General features: G+C 51.8%; 1 protein-coding gene across 4 annotated transcripts in view; it reads left to right on the plus strand.

Annotated features, from left to right (window-relative positions):
- Positions 1–19,116, plus strand: part of Slc6a11 (solute carrier family 6 member 11) — a 109,201-nt gene extending 90,085 nt beyond the window's left edge. For 2 of the 4 annotated variants that reach the window (XM_087207173.1, XM_004874851.3), the window contains 6 exons: positions 6,311–6,423; positions 9,339–9,476; positions 12,535–12,637; positions 13,403–13,503; positions 14,172–14,342; positions 17,413–19,116. In XM_087207173.1, the coding sequence (XP_087063299.1) occupies positions 6,311–6,423; positions 9,339–9,476; positions 12,535–12,637; positions 13,403–13,503; positions 14,172–14,342; positions 17,413–17,565 (779 nt within the window). In that variant the 3' untranslated portion in view covers positions 17,566–19,116. Of the gene's footprint in view, positions 1–6,310; positions 6,424–9,338; positions 9,477–12,534; positions 12,638–13,402; positions 13,504–14,171; positions 14,343–14,676; positions 15,087–17,412 lie in introns of those variants that run through there. The other 2 variants (XM_021252220.2, XM_004874850.4) reach the window with 2 other exon arrangements.
- The last annotated feature ends 3,631 nt before the right edge of the window (positions 19,117–22,747 follow it).

Below are 22,747 nucleotides of genomic sequence, written 5' to 3' on the forward strand. Positions count from 1 at the left end.
CAAGGCTGAGAGAGCTGAGGTCATTTACTGCAACTTCAACCTGGCCATCTGGCTCTGGCTGGGGTGCCAGCGCTTCCCACTGCACCCACCCCAAGAGCAGCACCATAGGGGAGATGCTTTTCCCAGAGTCCTTTTCACCTCTGTAAAGGAACTGCTGGCTCACTTGCCAGTGTTAAGGGAGAGGGTATCCGCACGCTGTTGCAACCCTTTCTGTTGCAGAAGAGGTGCATCCTACAGAGGAGCCATGGTAAAGAGGGACGGAGCCCACTAAGAGTAAATCTTACTGGGCTTGTGTTTCCTTGTTTCACAATGAAAGCGTATTCATCATAGAAATATGCAGAGCTGTAGACAAAGGAGAAAGTCCAATGTGAACCCCATGTAGCATTTTGGGGCGGTGCTGCCAGGGCCCCTGTGCATGGGTAGCTGGGCCGTGTGACATTGGTACCTGTGGGCTGGAGCCCTTGGTTCCTGGCAGAGGAGGAGCAGCTCCCTGCCTTGGTTGAAAGAGATCCACCATTTCAGCAGCCATGTGGTCTCCCTTGAATAGATGCATGAAGTGGATCTTTTGCGTCTGCTCATCAGGCCCAGGGTTTGAAGTTTCCGTGGCCTGTGACCCATGAAATGCTCCTGTCCTCTCTGTGAGGTCGGCTGTCAGGGCCTCTGCCCTGGGCTTCACACCAGGGCGCCATTCACACACCAGCTCTGGGCTTTCCAGTGCCTGTCACAGATGAGGACCCAACAGCTCAGAGAGGTGAAGGGATTCACCCAAAGTCGTAAGTGGCACAGCCTGCATCTGGCCTCTTCTGTCTCATCTGCCTATGTCACTCGCAATGCCAAACAGGAGATCCCAGTCTGTGGTCCTGATGGGCAAGCAGGCAAGACCCTCCTGAGGAGTTCTCCCCATTCAGAGCTAGCTAGAGTTTCAGCTGAATGTGTAGCCACCTCACCTTCCTCAGGGGAACCCGTCGCACTTTCTGACAAAGGGATTTTGGAACATACTGTAGTGAAATAGTCCCTGGTATTCTCCATGGGCTGAGCCAGGCAGCCCTGAAACTGAGCCAGGAGGAGAAGGCACCAGGCGCAGACTGTGTCCTGCTCCCAGCCCAGTGCCTGGATCTGCTGAGCTCCTCGAAGATCCCAAAGCCCATCTCTTGGATGCTTTCTAGTTCCATCCTGGGGGTGGGAGGAGTTCACACAGTTTGAGGCTTGGTCTTGTGTTTATACCCAGTCTGATCATCTCTGCCTTCTAACTGGATGTTTGGACCATTTGCATTTTTAAATTAGCGATATGACTCAGTCCTGAAGTCTATGTCAAGGCAAAGTGTCAGAATGATAATCAGAAGTGGGCAGGGTCAGATGCATGGCAGAAGGGCAAAGTGATGCATTATTAACTCAAGGTAGACTTTAGTAAGTTACAGAAGCATATTGTTGGCCAAGCTCCCTAAAAAATAATTTAAAGAGGTAGAACTAAAAAGCTAATACATGAAATAAAGCTGAATATGAAAAAATACTGCTTAGCCCAAAAGAAGGCAAGAAAAGTACAACAGAGTAAAACAAAGTGAAATAAACAAACAAAATGATAAGGCTCAAAGGGAAACAAATACAAAATAGTAGACTTAAACTCAACTACACCAATGATTATATTAAATGTAAATAGACCAAATATGTCATTTAAAAGGCAGAGATTATCAGACTGAATTAAAAAGAAAACAAGACCCAACTATAAAACATCTAAAAGAGATGCACTTTAAATTTAAAGGTACAGATACATAAAATGTAAAAAAAAAAAAAAAAAAAGGAGGAAGGAAAACAATAACCATAAAAAATTGGCTTAGCTATATTTGTGTTAGACAAAGTAGACATAAAGTCAAAAAGAATTGCTAGAGATAAAGGTGGACATTTTATAATGATCAAAGGGGCAATTCATTGGGATGATCTAATAGTCCTAAATGTCTTTGCACTAGACAGCAGGCACTTAAAATAAATGTAACTTTTTTAAACTGATGGAACTAAAGGGGAAAATAGACAAATCCATAATCATGGTTGGAGATTTTAACTCCTGTCTCACTCATGGTAGAGCGACTATACAAAATATCAGTGAAGACATGGAGACCTAAACAACACTGTCAACCACATTAGTCAACATTTATAAAACTCTGCAGAATATATTTTTTTCCAAATGAATCTGGAACATTCACCAAAGTGGACCATACAGTGGGCCTAAAATAAGTTTCAATGTATTCAAAAGATTGAAATCATACAGAGTATGTCCTCTTGCTACCACTGAGTGAAATTAGAAATCCATAACAAAAAGATATCTAGGAAACCCCCAAATATGAATTATTTAGGCAACATACTTCTACATATCCTATAGTTCAAAGAAGAAAATATTTCAAGCCTAATGGTAACGTAAACACAACATGTCAAAATTTGTGGACAATGACACAATTAAACTAGAGAGTTTATAGAATACCCAATAACATAAAAATGAGCTTGATTTTGAGAAAAGTCCAATCCATGCAGTTACTGCAGAAAGTCTTACACAAAATTCCTTGCCAGGTCAGAAAGGTATAATCTGCATAACTATGGAGAATGTATTCCAGAAAGGTGCAAGGTTGCTTTAGTGTAGGAAGCCCATTAATTTTGTACACCATATTCACAGATCTAACAAGAAATCATAAGATTATTATATCTCCATAGATGTACAAAAAACCTTTGGCAAAGTTTAACACCAACCTATGATTGAAAATAAGAAAGAACTTGGGGGGTATTTTTTAAAATGCTGTGTGTGTAAATGTTTAAAAAAGCAAATATCAGTGTTATTCTACCCATCATGGGAGGAACGAAGGGGATATAAGAAAATATGTCTTCTCTTTGTGCAAAGGAAATAGAGGAAGGATGAACTGGAAACAGAGCATGGTTACCTTGCTGAGGTGGGTAGAAAAGGCCTGGAGAGGAAGGCCAGGAATGAGTAATAGGATGGGAAGGAAGCAAGCACCCCCCACTTGCACCCCTACTGTGGGTGTTTTTTTCAGTACTGAGCCTGAGCCCAGGGCTTCACATATGCTCCACAAATGCTCTACCACTGAGCTACATCCTCTTTTTATTTTCATTTCGGGGACAGGGTCTCACTAAATTGCCCAGACTGGCCTCAGATTTTCAAGCCTCCTGTCTTGGCCTCCCGAGGAGCTGGCATTGCTGGCATGCATCACTGCCCCAGCTCCTGATGTGTCTTTGTTATTAGCCTTGACTCTTGGTATCTTCACAAACCACCCAGAATAAATAAACCATTAGTCTGGGGGCAAGGGCAAAATGAAATGCAAACAGTACCAGATGGATCTAACTATTACAAATGACCAACGACTCATGTAGCCACACTCGAAATGGTGGAGAAGAAAAAGCTCACCTGAGAAACATTGAGAAACTTTTTCGAGGGGGGACTGTAAATGCAAAGACAAAAGTTATTTTACTTGTGTTAGTAGAGGGGTATGGGTTAGCAGTTCTGCAATTCTGCATATGAAGGTTGAACAGCAGTCAATATATTAGGTCCATTACAGTCATTTTTACATTGTCTGAGAAAGCAGTTAGAAATAAGGAAAGTGGAGAGTAGAATGAACTTTATTGCAATCAGAAGTTTTAGCATATTGGAACGCATTCTTTTGAGATGTGTGTAGATAGAGAAATCCCCATGTGCAGGTGTATCGTTTCCCCACCCTGAGAGCTAGAGGGCCAGCAAGCCATGACACCCCCCAGGCAGGGGCACACCAGGCACCCAGGTCTTGGTTTTCAGTCACACTTGTCAACAAGAGAAGCCAGGGCTCCTTGAGGAAGCAGTGGATTTCAGTGCTGGGCAGGACAAGAGGAAGCTAGAACATGCGTGTGGTGCCAGAGAATAGGGATGTGCTCAGAAAAGGGGTGGAGGCGTCAGCACACTCAGGGTCACCTGGAAGGAGGGCTGGTGGCCAAAGCCAGGCAGTGCAAGCGGCCAACAGACAATGATGGCATCGGATGGTGACCCATAGAACAAACTAACATCAGGACTGTGCTGATGGGGTCCTATAGTTGGGCAGTGAGGGGCAGCTCACCTTACAGAAGACTCTAGTTAATGAACATAGAAGGAATGAGGGGTACACCAGATCATCATTAGCCAAACACAGAATAATGAGGACTGCAGTCAGGGTCCACCAATGGATGCCAAGGTCAGTGGGTATAAGATTGAGCAGAAGCAGGAAATTATCCTTATCTCCAAGTGCCCCCCCTCTGAGGAATTGAACAACTGCAGGAACAAAATGGTGACTTTTCAATGGTGAAAGCTGGCAGACTGATGCCACCTTGGCCAGGTGACCGAGGCAGCAGTCACCAATAATAAGGCTGACTGACGTGTACCCCACCCCCGGTGTGATGCTGAGGACTCCGCATCCTTTCTGCGATTTCCTGACCTCAAGCAGTCATGAGAAGACATCAGCCAGACCCTCTTTAAGAGACCCTTGGCAAAAGAGTGACCGTATCCATCAAAAATATCAAGCTCATAAAAGACAGCGGAACTGTTACAGAACAGAGGAGGATAATGAGCTACAGGGACCAAGGGTATCATGGAATTGTACACTGGGTAGTGAAACAGAAAGGAAAGACATAAGGGAAAAGTGGTGAAATATGAATGTGATCCGTGGTTTAGTTGATGGTGTTGTACCAGTGTTAACTTCCTGGTTATTAAAGACTTCACACTTTCCCCTAAAAACAGGAACAAAGCAAGGGCATCTGCACTCTGCGTCTATTCTACAGGGTATTGGAGTCCTTAAGTCCTTGCAAGAAGGCAAGAAAAATAGACAAAAAGCATTCATTGGAGAGGAAGAATAAAAATTGTATCTATAAGCAACATGGTTGACCATGTAGAAAATCCTACAGCATTTACCAAAAAAGAGTAATAAGTAACAGTGAAGTTAGTAAGAACTTTGAGATTTCCAGTGCTCCATGGCCTGGAAGGTTACAGGTTAAAAGATCAATAAGTATGAATTCACTGCATTTTTATATACTGGCAACATAGGAAAAGGTAAGCCTCACCTGGAGAGAACATATTCATAAGCACAGCCAGTGCTTCTCAGATAAAGGATTTATGTCCGAAATATGTAAAGAACTCTCTCGTTTCAATAAGAGGGAGATAACCCAATATCAAATGGACAAAACACTCCCACAGGTGCTTCACAGAAGAGGAGATATGAAGAGTGGATAATGAACAGGGAAAGGTATTCAACACTGTTAGTCACCGGATTAAACTCCTGTTGATAGAATGTCCCACACCCCTGTGATGACTCATTTTGAAGACCGACAGTATCAAGTGTTGGCAAGGGCGTGGAGCACTGGGAGTCTCACACGTTGCTGGTGAGACTCTAACATGACACACCTGCTTTGGCGATCAACTTGGCATTGCTTAGGAAGCGAAGAGCACAATCCCCATCTGTCACAGCAATCGCATCCTAGGCAGGATGGGCAAAGCTAATCAAAAGTGCAAAAAGAAACAAATCTCATCAGTCATTGTCCAGAGTAAATGGGAGGAGAATGGAGGTAAAGACACAGCAGAGGGGCAATGAGATGCTCTTCATTCAGATTGCAGTGATGGTTGTCTGGGGTAGACATTTTTTCAAAATTCACTAACTGTGCACTTTAAATGGGGCTTTATTGTGTGCAAATTAGGCTTTAATAAAGCTGCTCTCAAATGTGCTTTGACTGTTCTGTGACATCTCATTAAATTCTCAAAACCACTTTTTTAGGTGGGACTTTACTATCTCCATTATCAGCTAAGGAAACAGGTGTCAAACACAGGAACTAGCCAAACAGGATTTGAACCCAGGTCACAGGGCTCCAAGGCCTGTGCTCTGACCACAGGCCACAGAGGCAAACTATCAGGACCCACAGCCCAGCAGGACAGCATCTCTCTGAGCATAGAGCTCTTGCTGCACCTTGCCTCGCCATAGACAGCCCATCAGATCTTCTGGGAGGGCCTGGGAATCTGCATTTTGATGAGCACCACGCAGGCCCACCACTAGAGCAGCAGACAAGGCTGCCCAGAGGACAGTCCTTGTCCCAGACCCAACCTGGGTTTGAATCCTGGCCCTTCCAGCCCCTCGTTTGCCCCTCTCTGCCCCAGACATTCTCATCTACAATGTTGGCATCAGCACAGTGCCACCCCAGGGATGCTCCAAGATCCACATGATCCAAGTAGGTGTTAGGCACTGCCTGGCACCTGGCACCGAGGGCACCTCCATAGGTGGATCCTGCCCAGACACCCAGGTATGCTCTCTCCTCCCTGCAGGCCCTGGCCTGGCCTTCATCGCCTACCCCAAGGCCGTCACCATGATGCCTCTGTCCCCGCTGTGGGCAACCCTGTTCTTCATGATGCTCATCTTCCTGGGTCTGGACAGCCAGGTAAGGGGATGAGAGGGTTACAGGGAGCAGGCACTTCTGGCAGGAGAGCCCAGCTCAGGCAAGCTCCACCCTGCCATCTCCCAGCACCCTCTCACCCACCCGGCAGCTCCTCAGTCCCCTGCATCAGCTGGCATCCGTTCAAGTTTTCCCACTGGGAAATCCCAGTTTCCTATTCAAATTTGTTATTTTTTAAATTTTTTCAATGCTTCCATTCTGCTGACCTATTCCTGCCCTGGCAAAGTGGAAGGACATCCTAGAGAGAGCCAGCTGTGGCTGTGGTACCCTGGGGCCACAGCACATGTGTCCCTGTCCCAACCCTGTCACCAAGGCCACCTCTTCTTCCTGCTTCTGTCTCTGTGTTAGGATCACCTCAGCCCCACCCTCTTGCTTCTGCCTTCACCGTGTGGCACTCGGGGGAAGGGTGTCCCTAGCGCAGGTGCATAATGAGGTGGAGCATTGATGACCTGCGTGTCCCCAGCCCTGTCTCCATCGGGCACCCACCTGGCCTGCCCTTCCTGGAGCTTCCCAGCCAGAGCCCCATGGCTGCCATGCGCCCAGCACCCCAGACCCCTGCCCTTCCCTGCACCCAAGAGCCCCCACCCCGGCTGTGACCTGGCGTCCTGGGGCTCTTGGTGAGCAGGTGCCTGCCGAGTGGGCACACAGATGAGCGGCCCCACTTTAACAAGGTGGCAGCCTGGGCCTGCTGGGTGCAGGGTGAGAGCCAGCTCCTCCTGTGACCTTGAGGGACTCGCTCAGCACACGAGTCCTGTGGCTGTGTGCCTGTCAACTACCCGTCCAATTCCTCCCTCTCCGCCTGGCCCCAGGAGCTGCTAAGCTGAGCCAGGAGGCGCCGGGTGTTTCTGCTGATAATCTCGCTCCCATTGTTGGGGACAGAGACCTCAGGGATCAGGGATGGCAGCTGGTGCGTGACAGGAAGGGATGGGCCTGGCCGAGGAGGATGACGAGGTTGCCATGGCCAGGTCTAGCTCATTTGCTGTGTGCCCAGCCTGTATACCCAGCTCATCATCACCATAATCCTGTGGGCTGGGGCCCTTCGTGCTACCCATTCTGCAGAAGCCGGGGCCCACAGAGGCTGAGCAACTGCACTACAGAGCCTCATTCCCACCCCATGAGCAGCTCCCACTACCTGCCCTGGGGACCTGGAGACAGGAGAGGAAGGCGAGGCCTTGCCTTGCCCAGAGCCTGGGTTTGGTCCAGTGCCAGGGATCTTGAAGCCATGTGGCTCTGGCAGTCATTTCACTTCTGTGTGCTTCGTGGCTTTGTTCACACAGGAGGGATGCAAATACCTTTTCTGAGGGGGTAAAAGTGAATCATCAAGGATTTAAGGTCCAGAAGCTGCCCTGGGGAAGGGGAGTCTATCAACACAGTGACCAGCAAGAAAGTCCTTGACTCCTGCCCCACACACCCTCCCACCAGTGGGCACAGTAGGGGCCCAGCCTTGAGGTGAGGATGTGTGGTTCAGAGAGTAGCTGTGGGCAGGGTAGACGCCTGCTCGTGACAGCAGGCTTCATGTGGAGTCGCTAAATCAATAAGCAGTGACGGCGTGTCGCAAGCGCTGGCAGTGCTGTTGGCAATACAGTGGACCCCCGAAATTTGCAGGAGTGACATTCCTAGAGCACCCAAGAATTGTGAAAAACCACAAATTTCAGATATGGTCAGAAAAGTGCCTATAAATGCTTGTTTTATAGTTTAAACCCTCAATACGCTATGTCTTCTGCATTTATATAATTTAATTTAATAAAATACTGTATTAAAAAAGCCTTAGAGGGTGCAGTGCATTTTGGCAGCATCTTAGGGATCTTAGGGCTTTAAGAAGAACAAAACAAGAACACTGGAGATAGCTGAGCCAGTACAGCAACCTGTTATGATGCAGGAATGCTGGTGTATCTGCTGGGGATGGGTTACAGGGCAGCAAGCAGTCAGCAGCAAGGAGGACTGAATAATACTCTCAGATTGGCTACTTGCAAACCTCCAGCAAAAAAAAAAAAACAATTGCAAAGGATACATATTCAAGGTTTCCAAAATTGCAGGGGGGTTCCGCAAACAGTTATTAATTAGGTTCTAAGGAAAAATCCCATAAACAACTGAGACCACAAAATCTGAACAGTGACTGTAGCATTTGTAGGAACGGTCATCCTGCGTATGAGGTCCTGCACTGGAAACTGGAAATAGGTGAAAACAATGTGGCCCTGCCCCTATGACCTCTCCTTCTTACTAGGTGACAGATGTAGGCAAGCCAGGACCCCTGGGTGAGGAGGAGAGGCAAAGACTGTTCTCTGGGAGCCAATGGCAAGGAGTGGCTACAAGATCTGCCCTCAGTGCTATGAGAACCCAGAGAAGGGACTGCTTTCTGGGTTGGGATACTTGGGCTGGGTATTGATGGGTAGGTAGGAGTTGGACTGAAACTGTATGCCGGCCCTGTGCTCCATGCTGGGATTCAGATGCTCGGCAGCTCAATCTCAGCCATCGGTGTCTGCACCATTTGGCCGGAGCCCAGGTCCACCCAGCAGAGACAGGGAGCTGGGTGTTGCCTCACCTCTGACTGCCCTCACCTAGCAGTGAGCACTTGCCCACCTGGAGCAGGGCAGGGAGCCAGCAGTCCCAGAGCACTGGGCCGGGGACAGGGACGCCGGCTCCTGCTTTGCCTCCCAGGTCTCGTTCCAGTCCTTGCCCCACACCAGGGCCAGTGCAAGTCAGACCACAGAGCTGGCTCAGGCTCTGCAGGCTGAGTGGCCTGGGAAGCCCGGCCCTGCCTGTTTCTGGGCTCACTGCACAGCCAGTGATGAGGTCGCAGTCATCGTTCTTGGGTCCCCATGTGGGGAGAGGGTGGGGTACGGCTGGCCTGCTGGGAAAGAAGCCTCTTCTGGGATCTCACAGCACAGTGTCCCCTGCAGTTTGTGTGCGTGGAAAGCCTGGTGACAGCCGTGGTGGACATGTACCCCAAGGTCTTCCGGAGGGGCTACCGGCGGGAGCTGCTCATCCTGGCGCTGTCTGTGGTCTCCTTCTTCCTGGGCCTCGTGATGCTGACGGAGGTGAGCATATGGGGCAGCTGTGAGGGGCTCGGGGGTGGGCAGACCATGACCCCAGCTCTGGGGTGGCCTGGCTGTGAGTCCTCACCAAGCCTGGGCACTAGTAGGGCAGAGACACAGGACGATCCTAGGCACATACATGGGCACCTAGGTCATCCCGACCAGTGACTTCTGGGCGAAGGGGACAGCATCAGCTACTGGCTCCTAAACTGCTTACCTGTCCCAGGTCTCAAGTTCCAAGCAGGCTTGTCTGGGAACAGGCACTTCTGTGAGGTGTGCTTTGTCCTCTGCCCCCTGAACATCATCTGCTGGGCCTCCAGTGTGTGGGGGTCTCCATGACCCCCAAATTGAGACTCTCATAAACCGTGCCTCCCCTGCCCCTGCAGCCGTTCTTGTACTTAGTGCCTTGGGAAGGTATCTTTCTCCCACATGCTCAAAGGTAATTAAGAAAAACTCCTGCTGCCAGGAGACAGGCAGAGGGTTTGTGAGAACCATGGTGGGAGGGGTGCTCAGAATCCATCAGAGCAGCCATGTGAAACCCAGCTGGTCTGGGAAGCACTGGGCCGGTGGCTCCTTGTTGAACCTACTCATCCTCCTACCCCGCTGCCTCCAGGAAGCTGCCCTGCCTGCTTTACCTGTCTGGTCCCAGCCTCTGCCCCTGGGTCCCCAGCCCAGCTACCTTCCTTGTCCCGGTGTCTCAGTGGTCCGTGGTCCCTGTCCACCTGCCTGCCGTCAGGCTGCAGGCCATCAGAGCCAGCACAGGCCTGGCCCGGGTGCTCAGTGTGGCTGCTGTTCACTACCCAGGCTCCTGGTCATTGTGCCTTCCATAATCCATGTTAGAGGAGATGCACAGTGAGTGGAGCAGTCTTCCTCCTCCCTCCTGCAGGCCTGGAGCAAGCAGGGCCTCATTAAGCGCTCATTAATCATGCAAAGAGAAGTCTTTTTTTGCATACAAATTGGGAGGCTGACCTGATCCCTTAAAGAGGCTGACAGGGAGGGGCTGGAGTCACAAGAAGAGCAGGTGAAACACGGCATCCCCTGCCTGCCATGGCCCCTCTGCCAGAGGCCTGGATCCGTCTGAGGGCACTTGATGACCCAGGGCCATCAGGGCTCCAGTATGAGCAGCTGAAATGCAGATTGGTCCATTTCAGCAGGAACATAATGGGCAGGGCATCGTGAAGCACCAATTGCGGGGCTGTGGTGGCCTCAACCCTCGAAGTTGCTGGCTGGATCTCCTCCCTCATTCAGAGCTCAGTCCAGGGCAAGCACAGCCCACCAGCTCCTGGCCTCCACTAGGTAGGGTACTGGTTGGCAAAGACCCAGGCTCCACAGACGGACCATCTGTCAGGCTCTGTGTTTGGCTCCTCACCAGCCATCTGAAACCCTGCAGCTCTCTGTGCCTCCGTTTTTCCTATAGCGTAGTGCCTGCCTTGGGATCACATTGGAAAGGACTAAGAAGTCAGCCAAGATGCAGGAAGCAGGTGAAACAGAGCCTGGTACAGTCACACTTGGTGCCTGATGGGATGTGTCCTGAGGACTCGCTGTTAGGCACTTTCACTGTGTGGATGACACAAAACAAACTCACATATCTGGGACGGGTGACATCCCCCAGGGCTGCAGTCTCAGGAGACCTCTGTCCTGTGCATGACGCCATAGTGCCACTGAACTGTGCTTGGTGCTGCCTGTGGCCCCGCTCTGCATTTAATGGAAGGAAGCTAGTTGGAAGGGTGTCAAGGGTCACCTCAGAGCCAACCCTGCTGCCAGGCCCAGGGTGCTCAGGCTGCCCTGACGCCCACGGACATGATGGCCACTACAGTGTCGCAGGCCAGAGGCCTCAGGCACACGTGGCCTACACATCTGCATTGCTTCACCCTTGCTGTGTTTTATTAAACACGCCGAAGTCATCAACCATGGAAAGAGAGAAACTTGCCCATGAAAATCTGGATTTCTGGTGTCTTCCAGAAAGTTTGCAGTGATGGCCTCCCTGCTGTGGCCCAGAGCACTGTGGCTCTCCCACGGGCCCAGTCCCCACTGCTCCCCAGTGTCACATCCAGCCCACACTTCTCATTCACAGCAAACGGGCAGCCCTGTGGGTGTTGGCACAGTGCCTCAAGCTGCTGAAGAGGGGAATGAGGACACAGAGGGCCTGGTTGTGAGGCCTGTGCAGGAGCAAGGAGCAAACACAGGGCACACACAGGGGTGCTCTGACACATGAGAGCCTGTGGGGTGCCCAGAGTCTGGCTCCTATGCCCTCTCTTTCCCCTGCATCTATGCACTGTGGTGACAGCCCTTGCTGAGTGACAAAGACCCCTGCAGACTGTCACCGCACTGCAGCCCTCCGGCACCTCCCACCCTCCTGGACCCCAGCTGGCTGAGCTCGGGCCCGCCAGGACATCCATGGAGCTTGGTGACCACGGAGTCCTTTGATATCCATGGGGTATGGGTCCCGGGACCCAAATCCACAGAGGCAAAACACGGTGGAGCCCTCCTAGTCCCCCTGGGCACCGGCGTCTCTCAGTGGCTTTCCATACCTACTACAGTGACCAAGCTTGGGGTGCACACTAGTTCAGTATCTGGGGGACCGCGACATGGACAGTGTTTGGATAGGTTCAGCACAGAGGCTTTTGTTCCCAAATATTTTTGGTTCAAGGGAGGCCGAATCCAGGGGTCAGAGCTTGCGGAGGTGGGGGCCAACCACCTACCACGAGTCAGCCTAACCATTCCCCCTTGGCCTAGACCAGCCAGCCAGGTCCCTGCCCCACAGGGCTCACACTGCATGACTCAGGGACCTACTGCACATCAGGTGCCACACAGGACTCAAGTGGGGTCTTCTCAACTGGAGTGCCTGACCTCGACTTATTTTCAGTGTGGCCTCTGGTCCTGGGAGAGTTGGGTAGGCTGAGACAGGACATGCCATCACCTTCCGGGTGCCCAGGCATAGAGGCTACAGTGTTCAGAGGAAGAATAGGCAGACCCCTGGCCAGTGGCAGCCCCCAAGTGCATCAAGTGCAGTTACCAAGGCCAGCCAGCAAGCTGTCCACGTATCTGTCCCTGTCCACAGGGTGGCATGTACATCTTCCAGCTCTTCGACTCCTATGCCGCCAGCGGGATGTGCCTGCTCTTTGTGGCCATCTTTGAGTGCGTGTGTATCGGCTGGGTGTATGGTAAGTGGAGGTCCCCACCCCCGGGAACCTTCCTGTCTTCTCACCCCCACAGCAGCAGCGGGTTTAGGGGCCAGGCACTGTGACCTCAGGCCAGAGCTGGTACCCTGCGTCTCAGTTTCCCCCTATGAGATGGAGCTGCTGTCACTATGTCTCTAGAGAGGAGACAGTGTAGAAAAAGCAGCCCTAAAACACTGCCTTTTAGTCCTCCTGTTGCCCAAACTGAGCTATGCAGGGGTGCCAGGCTTGGAGACGGTGGAGTAGCTGCCCTGCTCCTTCCAGCCCTACCCAGCCAGGCCACCACCTGAACAGGTCAGCCAGCCCATCTCCTGGCCTCACCTCTCCAAAGGGAGCCCCTTCCACCTTCCTCCAGAATCCCTGTGCTCTCAGGCCCCCCACCCAAGGAGCACAAGAAGGCTTAACTGAGCTCAGGCTCCACAGGTTCCAGCCTGGGCCTCAGCTGAGAGCAGAAGCTCATGTCAAGAGCATGGTCTGTAAAACCAAGATATCTCAAGCCAGGGATAAGAAGAAAAGGCCAGGCAAGCTCCCCAAATCCTTCCTGGGAGGGCAGCCCAATGAATGACCTAGGGACTACCCAACAGGCCCCACCTCCTAAAGGGCCACTTCCAAAGAGCAAGGACCAAGTCTTTGCACAAGGTCTTTGGGGGACATTCATCACCCAAGCCATAGCCTTGTGTCACCTCGTGGTAACATTAAGTGATAAATAAGGGCATTGAGTTTCATCTCCATCTGTTCTGCTCTGCAAAGGAAGCAACCGGTTCTATGACAACATTGAAGACATGATTGGCTACCAGCCACTGTCACTCATTAAGTGGTGCTGGAAGGTGGTGACCCCTGGGATCTGTGCGGTAAGTACCAGCCAGGTGCTACCCCCAGTGCCCCACCTGCTCAGTCACCCTCCATGTCCCCACCCAGCCTTGCTGGCCCTGAGAAGGCACATGTCCCCAGGTCCCAGCCTCGTAAATCTGAGGTTACAGGGACAGACTCTGAGTCTGGCCGGGCCCTCAGCAGATCCCAGCTCTGCCACTAGCTTGCTGGGTGGCCCGAGCAAGTGTCCCTCTGCCTTGGGCCTGGGCTGTGCCTTGCTGCCACCAAGGCCATGTGAACACTAAGGTTTTGCTTTGTTGTTAACTATGGTGGTGACAGAGCTGAGGTAATGTCCGGCTCATGCTGTTCCTCAAAACTAGACCACAAGGGGTCTTATTGAGCGGCAGGAGACACAAAACAACTTGCCACCTCGTCACCCATTGTCTGCTTCCCTGCCTGGAACAATCTCAAAGCATCTCAGTCTGGAGAGTGTGGGAGAGTAGCTTTGAACAAGCCTTTGAGGAAGTGACAGGGACAAAACAAGAGTCCCTGGATGGGCCGAGGCCCCAGGGTAGTGGGAGGTCTCAGGACCCCAGGGGCTGGGGGCCGAGTCGCATCCCCATGCGTCTGATACTCCAGGTGGTTCTGCCCCACGTTGCTGTGGACAGGCAGATGGTGGCGGCCGCGGGGACTTCTCATCTCTCTGTAGGGCATCTTCATCTTCTTCCTTGTCAAGTATAAGCCACTCAAGTACAACAATGTCTACACCTACCCTGCCTGGGGCTATGGCATCGGCTGGCTCATGGCACTGTCCTCCATGCTGTGCATTCCACTCTGGATCTGCATTCAGCTGTGGCGGATGGAAGGCACGCTCCCCGAGGTGAGGGAGGGGATGACACAGGGCATGCTGCCCAGGGTGGGAGGGGGCAGGCAGGGATGGAGAGCATGCACGGGTTCAGGCACCTCACTGGTCTCAGCTTCTTCCCCTGGGTAATGGACATGATGCAGATATGCCAACCTGTATCTCAAGAAAGCCATGGGCCAGCTCCTCTTTGGCAGGCATCCATCATGGCAACTGTGCTGGAGGTGTATCTGTGAGGCCTCAGGGGCGTGCTGTCCACTTTCCTGTCACTGGAAACAATGCCCAACACGTTCAGCTTAAAGGAGGAGAGTTTATTTTTGCTCACATTATCCTATGCTTCATTTTTGGCTAGCTCCAGAGCAGAAATGGTATAGTGGAAGGGCCTAGCAGAGGAAAGCTGCTCACCTCATGCCATCCAGGAAGCAGAGAAAGAAGGAAGGAGCTGAGGAGAAGAATACTCCCTTCAGGTCACTCCCCCAGTGACTGGCCTCCACCTAGCCCCCACCTCCAAACAGCACATTCAGTCATGAACCCCTCAATGGATAAATTCACTGATGAGTATAGCACCTCACAATCCAATCACCCTTCAAACACATGAGACTTTGGGGGAGTATTTTAGATCTAAACCATTGCATCCCACCCGAACCCTTAAATAGTTCATATATATCTCATTATGCAAAATACATTTAGTCCATCCCTAAGAACTGCCAAAATCCTAACAATTCCAGCATCGCTGAAAAGTCCAAGTCCAAAGTCTCCCCTGAGACTCAAGACAAACTCTTATCTATGAGCCCCTATGAAAAGCAAAAAGAAAATTAAATACTTCCAACATACAGTGACATGGGGTGATGATTCCCAACCCCAAAGGGAGGACTATGGAAATAGAAAGAAAAAATAAATAAATAAAAATAAATAAAAAAGAAAAAAAAAAGAAATAGAAAGAAATTGGACCAAAGCAAGACTGAAACCCAGCAGGACAAACATTAAATCCTATAGCTCCATGTCCACTATCTGGGGCAGTTTATGGTGAGATATGAGGCCCAAAGGGCTTGGGTGGCACTTCTGTGGTTTCCTCAACAGACATTCCACAGTCCTGGCATCTTCAGCTTCTTAGCATCACAAGTTCATACACTGCCCTCTCAGTGGCACATTGCTCAGTGCCCCCAGGGCTCTCTCTGAAATCTGGGTAGAAGCTACCATGACCCCATAGCTCTTGCATTCTGTGTGCTTGTAAAACCAGCACCACATGGATGATGCCAAAGTCTGCTCTGACTTGAGCAGTAGCCAGGGCCCATTGCATCATGGCCACAGAGGTCTCCTAGTACCTGGGTGGCTGAGAAATGTGAAATGAATGCACAGGAACCAGTTCCCTAGGCAACTCTTCTTAAGCATGGAGACTGGGGACTCTTCTCAAATGAAAACTTAACAATTCTATACCCTTGAACCTGTGAAGGGTGGGATTTTTTTTGATTCCTGAGATGCCTCCAAGCCATCTTTCCTATTATCCTGATGCAAAGTATTTGGCTTCTTTCTAATGCTTATCTTCTCAGCAACCATGCTTTCCAAGGCCCCAACATTGTAAGCACTTCCTTTCTGATGAAACTGCAAACTTTTTACATCTGGTTTTTGTTCCTGATTCTTACTATGGGTCTGGGTAAAAGCAGCTAACAGTACCCATGCCACTGCCTGAATGTTGGGCTGCCTTGACATTTTCTCCACAAGATTACTCTACTGCTCTTAACCTTAGTCTACCACAAAGTCCCCAAACATAAATAAAATGCAGACACATTTTCTGCCAGAGTATAACACACATGGCCTCTAGTCCAATATGCCAATATAGTCCTTATGTCCAACTGAAACATCCTGAGCCTGGCCTTTACTGTCTGCATTCCTGTCAGAATCTGATTTTCTGAGCTCTGACCAAAATCTCCCATCAATCTCTGCTTACTCTGATTGCACAGCATTCTAAGACTTCTCTAGCTGGCATCTCCAACAAATCTTTTCAAATTCTTGCTGCAAACCGAAGACTTCTGAGTCACTATGTAGCCCAGGCTGGCCTCAAACTCCCTGAGATCCTCCTGCCTCAGCCTCCCAAGTGCTGGGATTACAGGTGTGCACCACCACACCCAGCTTTGTATTAGTCACTTTCTTGTCATTGGAACACAATACCCAACACTCACAATGTAAAGGAGAGAGTTAATTTGACTCACAGCTTCCAATGGGTTCAGCCCATGGTTGGCTGGCTCCAAAGCAGAAATGCATGGTGGAAGGGCATGGCAGAGGAAAGCAGAGAGAGAGAGAGAGAGAGAGAGAGACAGAGAGAGAGACAGAGAGAGAGACAGAGACAGGCTGATATCTCCATGAGTAGAAGGGAGGAGCTGGGGATAGGAATATACCCTTTCAGGTCACACCCCAGGGACTTGCCAGCAACCAGGCCCTACTCCTCTAACAGCACATTCAGCTACTGAATTCATCAGTGAATCCACTGGTGAGTATAGCACCCCCATGACCCAATCATCTTCCAAAAGCTCCAACTCTGAACACAAGAGGCTTTGGGGAACTTTTTTTTTTTTTTTGGTACTGGGAATCAAACTCAGGACCTTCCACTTCTGAGGCAGGTGGCGGCATCACTGAGCTAAATCCCTGGCCCGGGGGACATTTTTTATCCAAACTATGACACTTGGCTCACATGGCTAGCCAATGGCCCAACAGCAATTCAAACCCCGGCTTCTTAGCTCCTGCCAGAGAGCAGGGACCAGGTAGTGGGTCCTGATTCCAGTTCTCGGGTTCTAATCACCTGCTTGAGACCACCTAGGAGGCCATGCACTTCTATACACCCTCATCTCCTTGCTACTCACTAGCACAAGGAACAGGGACCTCTATTGTCCCTATTCCCCAGGGCAGGAAACAGAGGCCCATGGAGGCCAGTGGATCACCCAGGACAGAGCACTATGGCAGAGCCAGGACCTGGGCCTCAGTCTGATAGATGCACCGCACTGAGGCACCCACCTGTGTGCTGGCAAGGCCAAGGCTGACCCCCAGGCCCTGGCAGCTCCCTGAGGCAGCTCTTCTCCTCCCCAACATTTAGAAATTCCGGAAGTTGACAATCCCCAGTGCAGATCTGAAAATGCGGGGCAAGCTTGGGGCAGGCCCATGGACGGTGACAGTTAATGACTGTGACGCCAAGCTCAAGGGTGACGGCAGCATCGCAGCCATCACAGAGAAGGAGACGCACTTCTGAGCCTGCCCGCCTGCCCGCCACCTCGATGCTCCTCCTCCCCTCCCTGTGTGTAAATGACCCCGAGCTTCTCCTAGTGGTAGGGGCTTTGCTTCTGTACACAGGATATATTAACATGTTAATCTCCACTGTACACTTGGCTGACAGCCCCCGTCCCCACCTCGCTCGGTAACCACGGAAGTATCTGCCACCTCTTGATAATACTGTACAGCGACTAGCACCCCTCGCATCCCGCCGTGGTTTTAATCAGTGTGTCCTAGGGGTCAGTGTGCCATATTGTAAAACTTTTATACTGGGGCTACGGGCAGGTGGGGTGGGGAGTGACAAATGCTGTTCTCTGTCAGTCTCTTCACCCACCGTTCCTGTCCCATATTTGTCCCTGATTCTGTGGGCAGTCGGCCTTTCCGGGTCCCCAGGAAGAGCTTCTCTCTTGAATCTTCCCTTTTTTGGGGGTGGGGTGGGGTTGCAGGCTGAAGGTCACATAGCAGAGCAGAGAAAGTCCTAGAAGTCTGGGGACTCCTGGGTCACAGGCCCCCTGCCTAGATCCCACTAAGTGACCTTGGCCACTCTCTTCCCCTCCTTGGGCCTCAGTGTCCCCAGCTCCCAAATTGGGGGATTCTCTTTTTGCCTCCCTCCCCTGAAGCACTGCCATTGACCTTGGCTCCTTCCGAAGACTCACAGGCCACCCCCCCCCCCGTACCCACCTGGAACCCTGTCCCCACCTGCTCACTGGAAACCAGATTTCTCCTGCAATGATGTGGTGACGTGTGTGTCCACCCCCGGGTCTCACCCTCCCTCTGTGCCTCCAACCTGGGCAGGGCTGATGGAGGGGCCATGGTGGCTTCTGGCTTAGGAGCTGAAGAACTTCCTGCAGCCTCCCAAAGCGAGCACTGCACAGAGGCCACAGGCCGCGCCTCTGTCCCCAGCCACCTCTTCTGCTCGCTGTCCCCTGCCCACTTCCTCCCACCTCGTACATCTTGGCAGACCCTGTGTGGAGACTGCTTCCCTACCCTTCCGTGTTCTCTGCGCCAGTGGCCAGAAGCCCCAGCTCCTGCCTATCCAGACGACCTGGGGGTGATCTGGACCCCCTCTGGCTCTTGGGGTGGGGGTGTGGGCCTTAGGCCATGGAGAGGCAGGGCTGTCCCCTCCCTGCCTGGCCTCGGGCCTCGAGAGCGATCCCTTTCTCTGATGAACTGGATTTCACGTCGAGCCTCTGTGTTGCCTTCTGAGCTATGGGGGTGGGGAAGGCGTATTATTTCTCCTCCCCCACAGGCCCCAATTCCATTTGATGGAAATGTGAACTTTCTCCAAAGGAGACCCATGTGTTCCACTGACCCCAAGGTTCCCCAACACCCCTCTTGTCTACTCCAACCAGCCCCCACCTAAAGCTGGAGTTTGCTCCCAGAGAGGCCCAGTGCCCCAAGACAGGTAAGGGCACCTTGTTCTGGGGCCCCTCTTGCACCCAGCTGCTCTCAGCCAGGCCAGCACACCCTGAGCCATCTGACCTGGGGGCACCCGGTGGGACTCCCTGCACTTGCTGGTCCTCAGCCGCACCCCTCCCAGCAAGCTCCGGGGAGGGAGATCTACTGCTGCTACAGTCCCGCCACCTGCTCCCGCAGGCCGATGGACAGACCTACTGGTCCCTGAGGCCTGTCGCTGGGACGCACGCACCAGACACGTGGCTCTTAACACTTGACACTCTTAACCCTACTCATGAAGGGGGCGGAGGGGGCTGGGTTTTCTGTGTTTTGTAATTTCCTACTAGGATCCAGGTAACTTTGTGGGGTGGGGAGGGTGATGTGGGGCGGGGCCGTGTCATTGTGATGACTTTTTTGATATTTGTTAGGAACAATACATCCTATTTACGGTATTATTAAAAAATGAAAACAGTTGTCTTGTTTTGCATCTTGAATGTTCTTACCAGAGACCGTGCGGACGCACGATGCACTGCTTACTTGTTTTTAAAAAGCAAAAGTAGACGAAATCCTCACATGGCTGCTCCCCGCCGGGTGATAGTGCTATGTTTTCCTTCCATTTCTTTTTTTTGGTACCAGGGATTGAACTCCGGACCTTGCACTTTTGAGGCAGGCACCAGAACCACTGAGCTAAATCCCCGGCCCCTCCTTTCATTTCACTGAGATTAGGAGCAAAAGGAAGCCCTGTCTACCTTCGTTCCCATGTTCACCCTTCACACCGAGTGTGCTGGCTGCTTTACAGAAGTTATCTCTTCCATCCTCACCATAACTGTAAAATGGGCGCTTCCATTTTATTTATTTATGACTTGACCCATTTCACAGATAGGGGACATGAGGCCCAGAAAAGGCAAGCAGTTTGCTCACAGTGACACGGCTAAGCAACAGCAAAAAGAGAACTCAGATCTGTCTGATCCTGTCTCTTCATCACAATGCCTTAACCATTCCCCATGCCCAAGGCTCAAAGAAAGGAGTAGCCACCTCCCGGTGGCCAAAAATCGCTGCCACCAAGCTCACAGCCTGTCCACGTAGCAGACCTGGTGTCTGAGGAGTAATCAGAGCCGAAAGAGAAGAGGGTCTGCAGCCCGGTTTCGACCCAGATGCCGGGTGGCTGGACAGGTCCTGGGAGCCCGAGTAGAGCTGTGATTATTATCCTGAGAGAATAGTGTCAGCACTCGAGAAGGGTTGGGCTAGTGCTCAGAACAGAGACAAAATCTCTCAGTTTGTACCTGAGATTTCGAGATACCCACTGGAAGGAAGCCACAGAGCTAGTGTGGCCCTGCCAGCCTGTGGGATAGGCTGTCGGCTCCTTTCTTAAAATCCCTCTTCTCAGGTTCCAGAGAACATGCCTCGGCCTCTGTCCCTCCCTGCGGAGGTGACGCCTGCTCACAGGGAAAGCGTCCCACAGATGCCATCCACCCAGGGGCCCTGAGGACCTCGTCATTCCTTAGAGCCACAGGGACTGATTGGTGCATCCCTGTCCTCTGCCCCTTCCCTCCGTGTGTCTGAATTTGTGTTACATCAGGCAAGTTTCAGCAGCAAGCCAAGAAGCACCTAAGTCACGGGAATGTGGGTCTCCCCCTGCCCAAGTTTCATTACCTTCTCATCACTGAGACACAGTACCTGACACCCACAACTGTAGGGAGAAAGATTTATTTGGGCTCAGTTAATAGAGGTTTCAGTCTTCTTGGCTCTCAGTCTTGAGTCCACTGGCTCTCAGTCAGGGTGGCATGGCAGAGGAGAAAGGGCTCATGGCATGGAAGACAGAAAGCAGAGAGCAATCAAGAGAGAAGGGAGGGAGAGAGGGGCCCTTCCAGGCCACGCCCTCAGTGACCACCTCCTCGCACCAGGCTTCACCTCCCAACATCACATTTAGCTATAAACTTAGCAGTGGACTAATCCACTGATGAGTATCATGGCCCCATGATCCAATCACCTCCCAAAAGCTCCACTGATGAGTGCATGAGGCTTTGGAGGACATCTAGATATAAACCATGACACGAGGAAACCTGATTTGCACACCTTTGAGCATATGGGATTGGTAACCAGGGGAACTCATTTACCTGGTAGAGCAGTTGGCTGCACTGTGTACTAGCAACCCCTCCTGGCCAAGTGTGGCTCTACATCCTAGCTCTATTAGACATGGCAACTAAACAGAGGGGAGAGGAGCCTTAGAGTGGGGTCCAGGGCTCCTTACTTTGGCCCTAAGAGGCTTTCCTGGAGGCCGGTGGAGAGGAGCAAGCACCAGAGAGCAGGGATTTTGGGCTGAGAACTACACAGTTTGGTACATGGGGTCCTTTCACTGCTCAGCTGGCCTTTCCTGCACCCCCAGGCTCCATGCCTCACCCCTGGGACTAGGATATGGAGGCAGTGAGGGATCCCTTCCTCAGCCATTCCTGCCCTTCTTTGTCAGGGGGAGAGGCGTCCATACCCTCTGGATGGGACACATGGTGGGGAGGAGCCTCTGTTCCTGTGCCCAGCCTCCTCAGCATCCCTGGGCTTCAGCTTAGCCACAGGTGGAACAGTGAAGAAAAGAGACCTAAGGAAGGCAGACATCTGCCCCAGGATTCCCCCAGGACTCTGGCACTCTGCCACCTCACAGTCAGTCACTGCACCATCTCAGGCTGTTAAAACACAAGTTCTCTATGCTGGGCATGGTGCCACATGCCTGTAATCCCAGCACCCAGGAGGCTGAAGCAGGAGGATCACTGCCAGTTTGGAGCCAGCCTGGGCTGCATAGTGAGTTCAAGACCAGCCTGGACTACACTGCAAGAACCAACCAAAGAAATCCAAATGCTCTCTCGGTTCAACACCCATGACCCAGCAGGGAGAAAGCCTTCGTAGGCTAACTCTGGCAACTTCTCTGCCCGCCCCCCCCCCCATTTGGTGGAGATTGAATCTGAGGCCTTCCCACTGAGCTACATCCCCAGCCATTTTTAAATTTTTAAATTTTGAGATAGGTTCTCACTAAGTTGCTAAGTTACCCAGCCTGGGCTCAAACTTGGCAATCCTCCTGCTTCAGCCTCCCAGAGTGCTGGGATTACAGGTGAGCACCACTCCTACTTTTGAACAAGGCCACTTTGTAGGGAGCCTAAAGGGGCAACATGCCCTGCTCCCAGAGCTTCCCACTAGTCTGGAATCCATAGCCACCACGAGAACCCCAGGGCCATGGGCTGGGCTGGGGCCACCTGCTGTGCTTGAAGTCACCTGTGCCACCTCCTCAGAGCCTCACAGCCAGCCTAAGAGCTCAGAGCTTGAGGAACCATGTCACATGAGGAGGCCAATGTTGTAAACTGGAAACGAAAGCCATCTCCCTGCCTTGCTGTCACTAACGCTGCCCCCCATCTCATGCCCACAAGGTGAGGGTAACCGTGACTTAGGCATCATGCCCATGGGTGACGCCTCACCTGCTGTCTGGGCCACCTCTGGGCCCGCGGAGGGCCACCTGAGCCACAAGAGAAGCAGTGGTGGGAGAGGCAAGGTGGGGAGGCCTGGGTCTTGGGGGCCAGAAAATCCCTTTGGGAACACGAAGTACCTTTCCAAACCCTGTCATTCCCAGCAGTGACATGGGCCACGAGCTCATGGACGGACAGGGGTGCCACTGAGGGTGGCAGGTACCACCAGGCCCTCAGGGGCCTAAACAGCAGTGATGGGGTCTTGGGGACCAAGGGGACACAGGAGCCACGTAGGGGCTGTGGGATGTGTGGCCAGAG

The sequence above is a fragment of the Heterocephalus glaber genome, unplaced genomic scaffold, assembly GCF_053883595.1.
Source record: "Heterocephalus glaber isolate CG9 unplaced genomic scaffold, H.glaber_assembly_v1.0 deba00000768, whole genome shotgun sequence".
Taxonomy (NCBI): Eukaryota; Metazoa; Chordata; class Mammalia; order Rodentia; family Bathyergidae; genus Heterocephalus; species Heterocephalus glaber.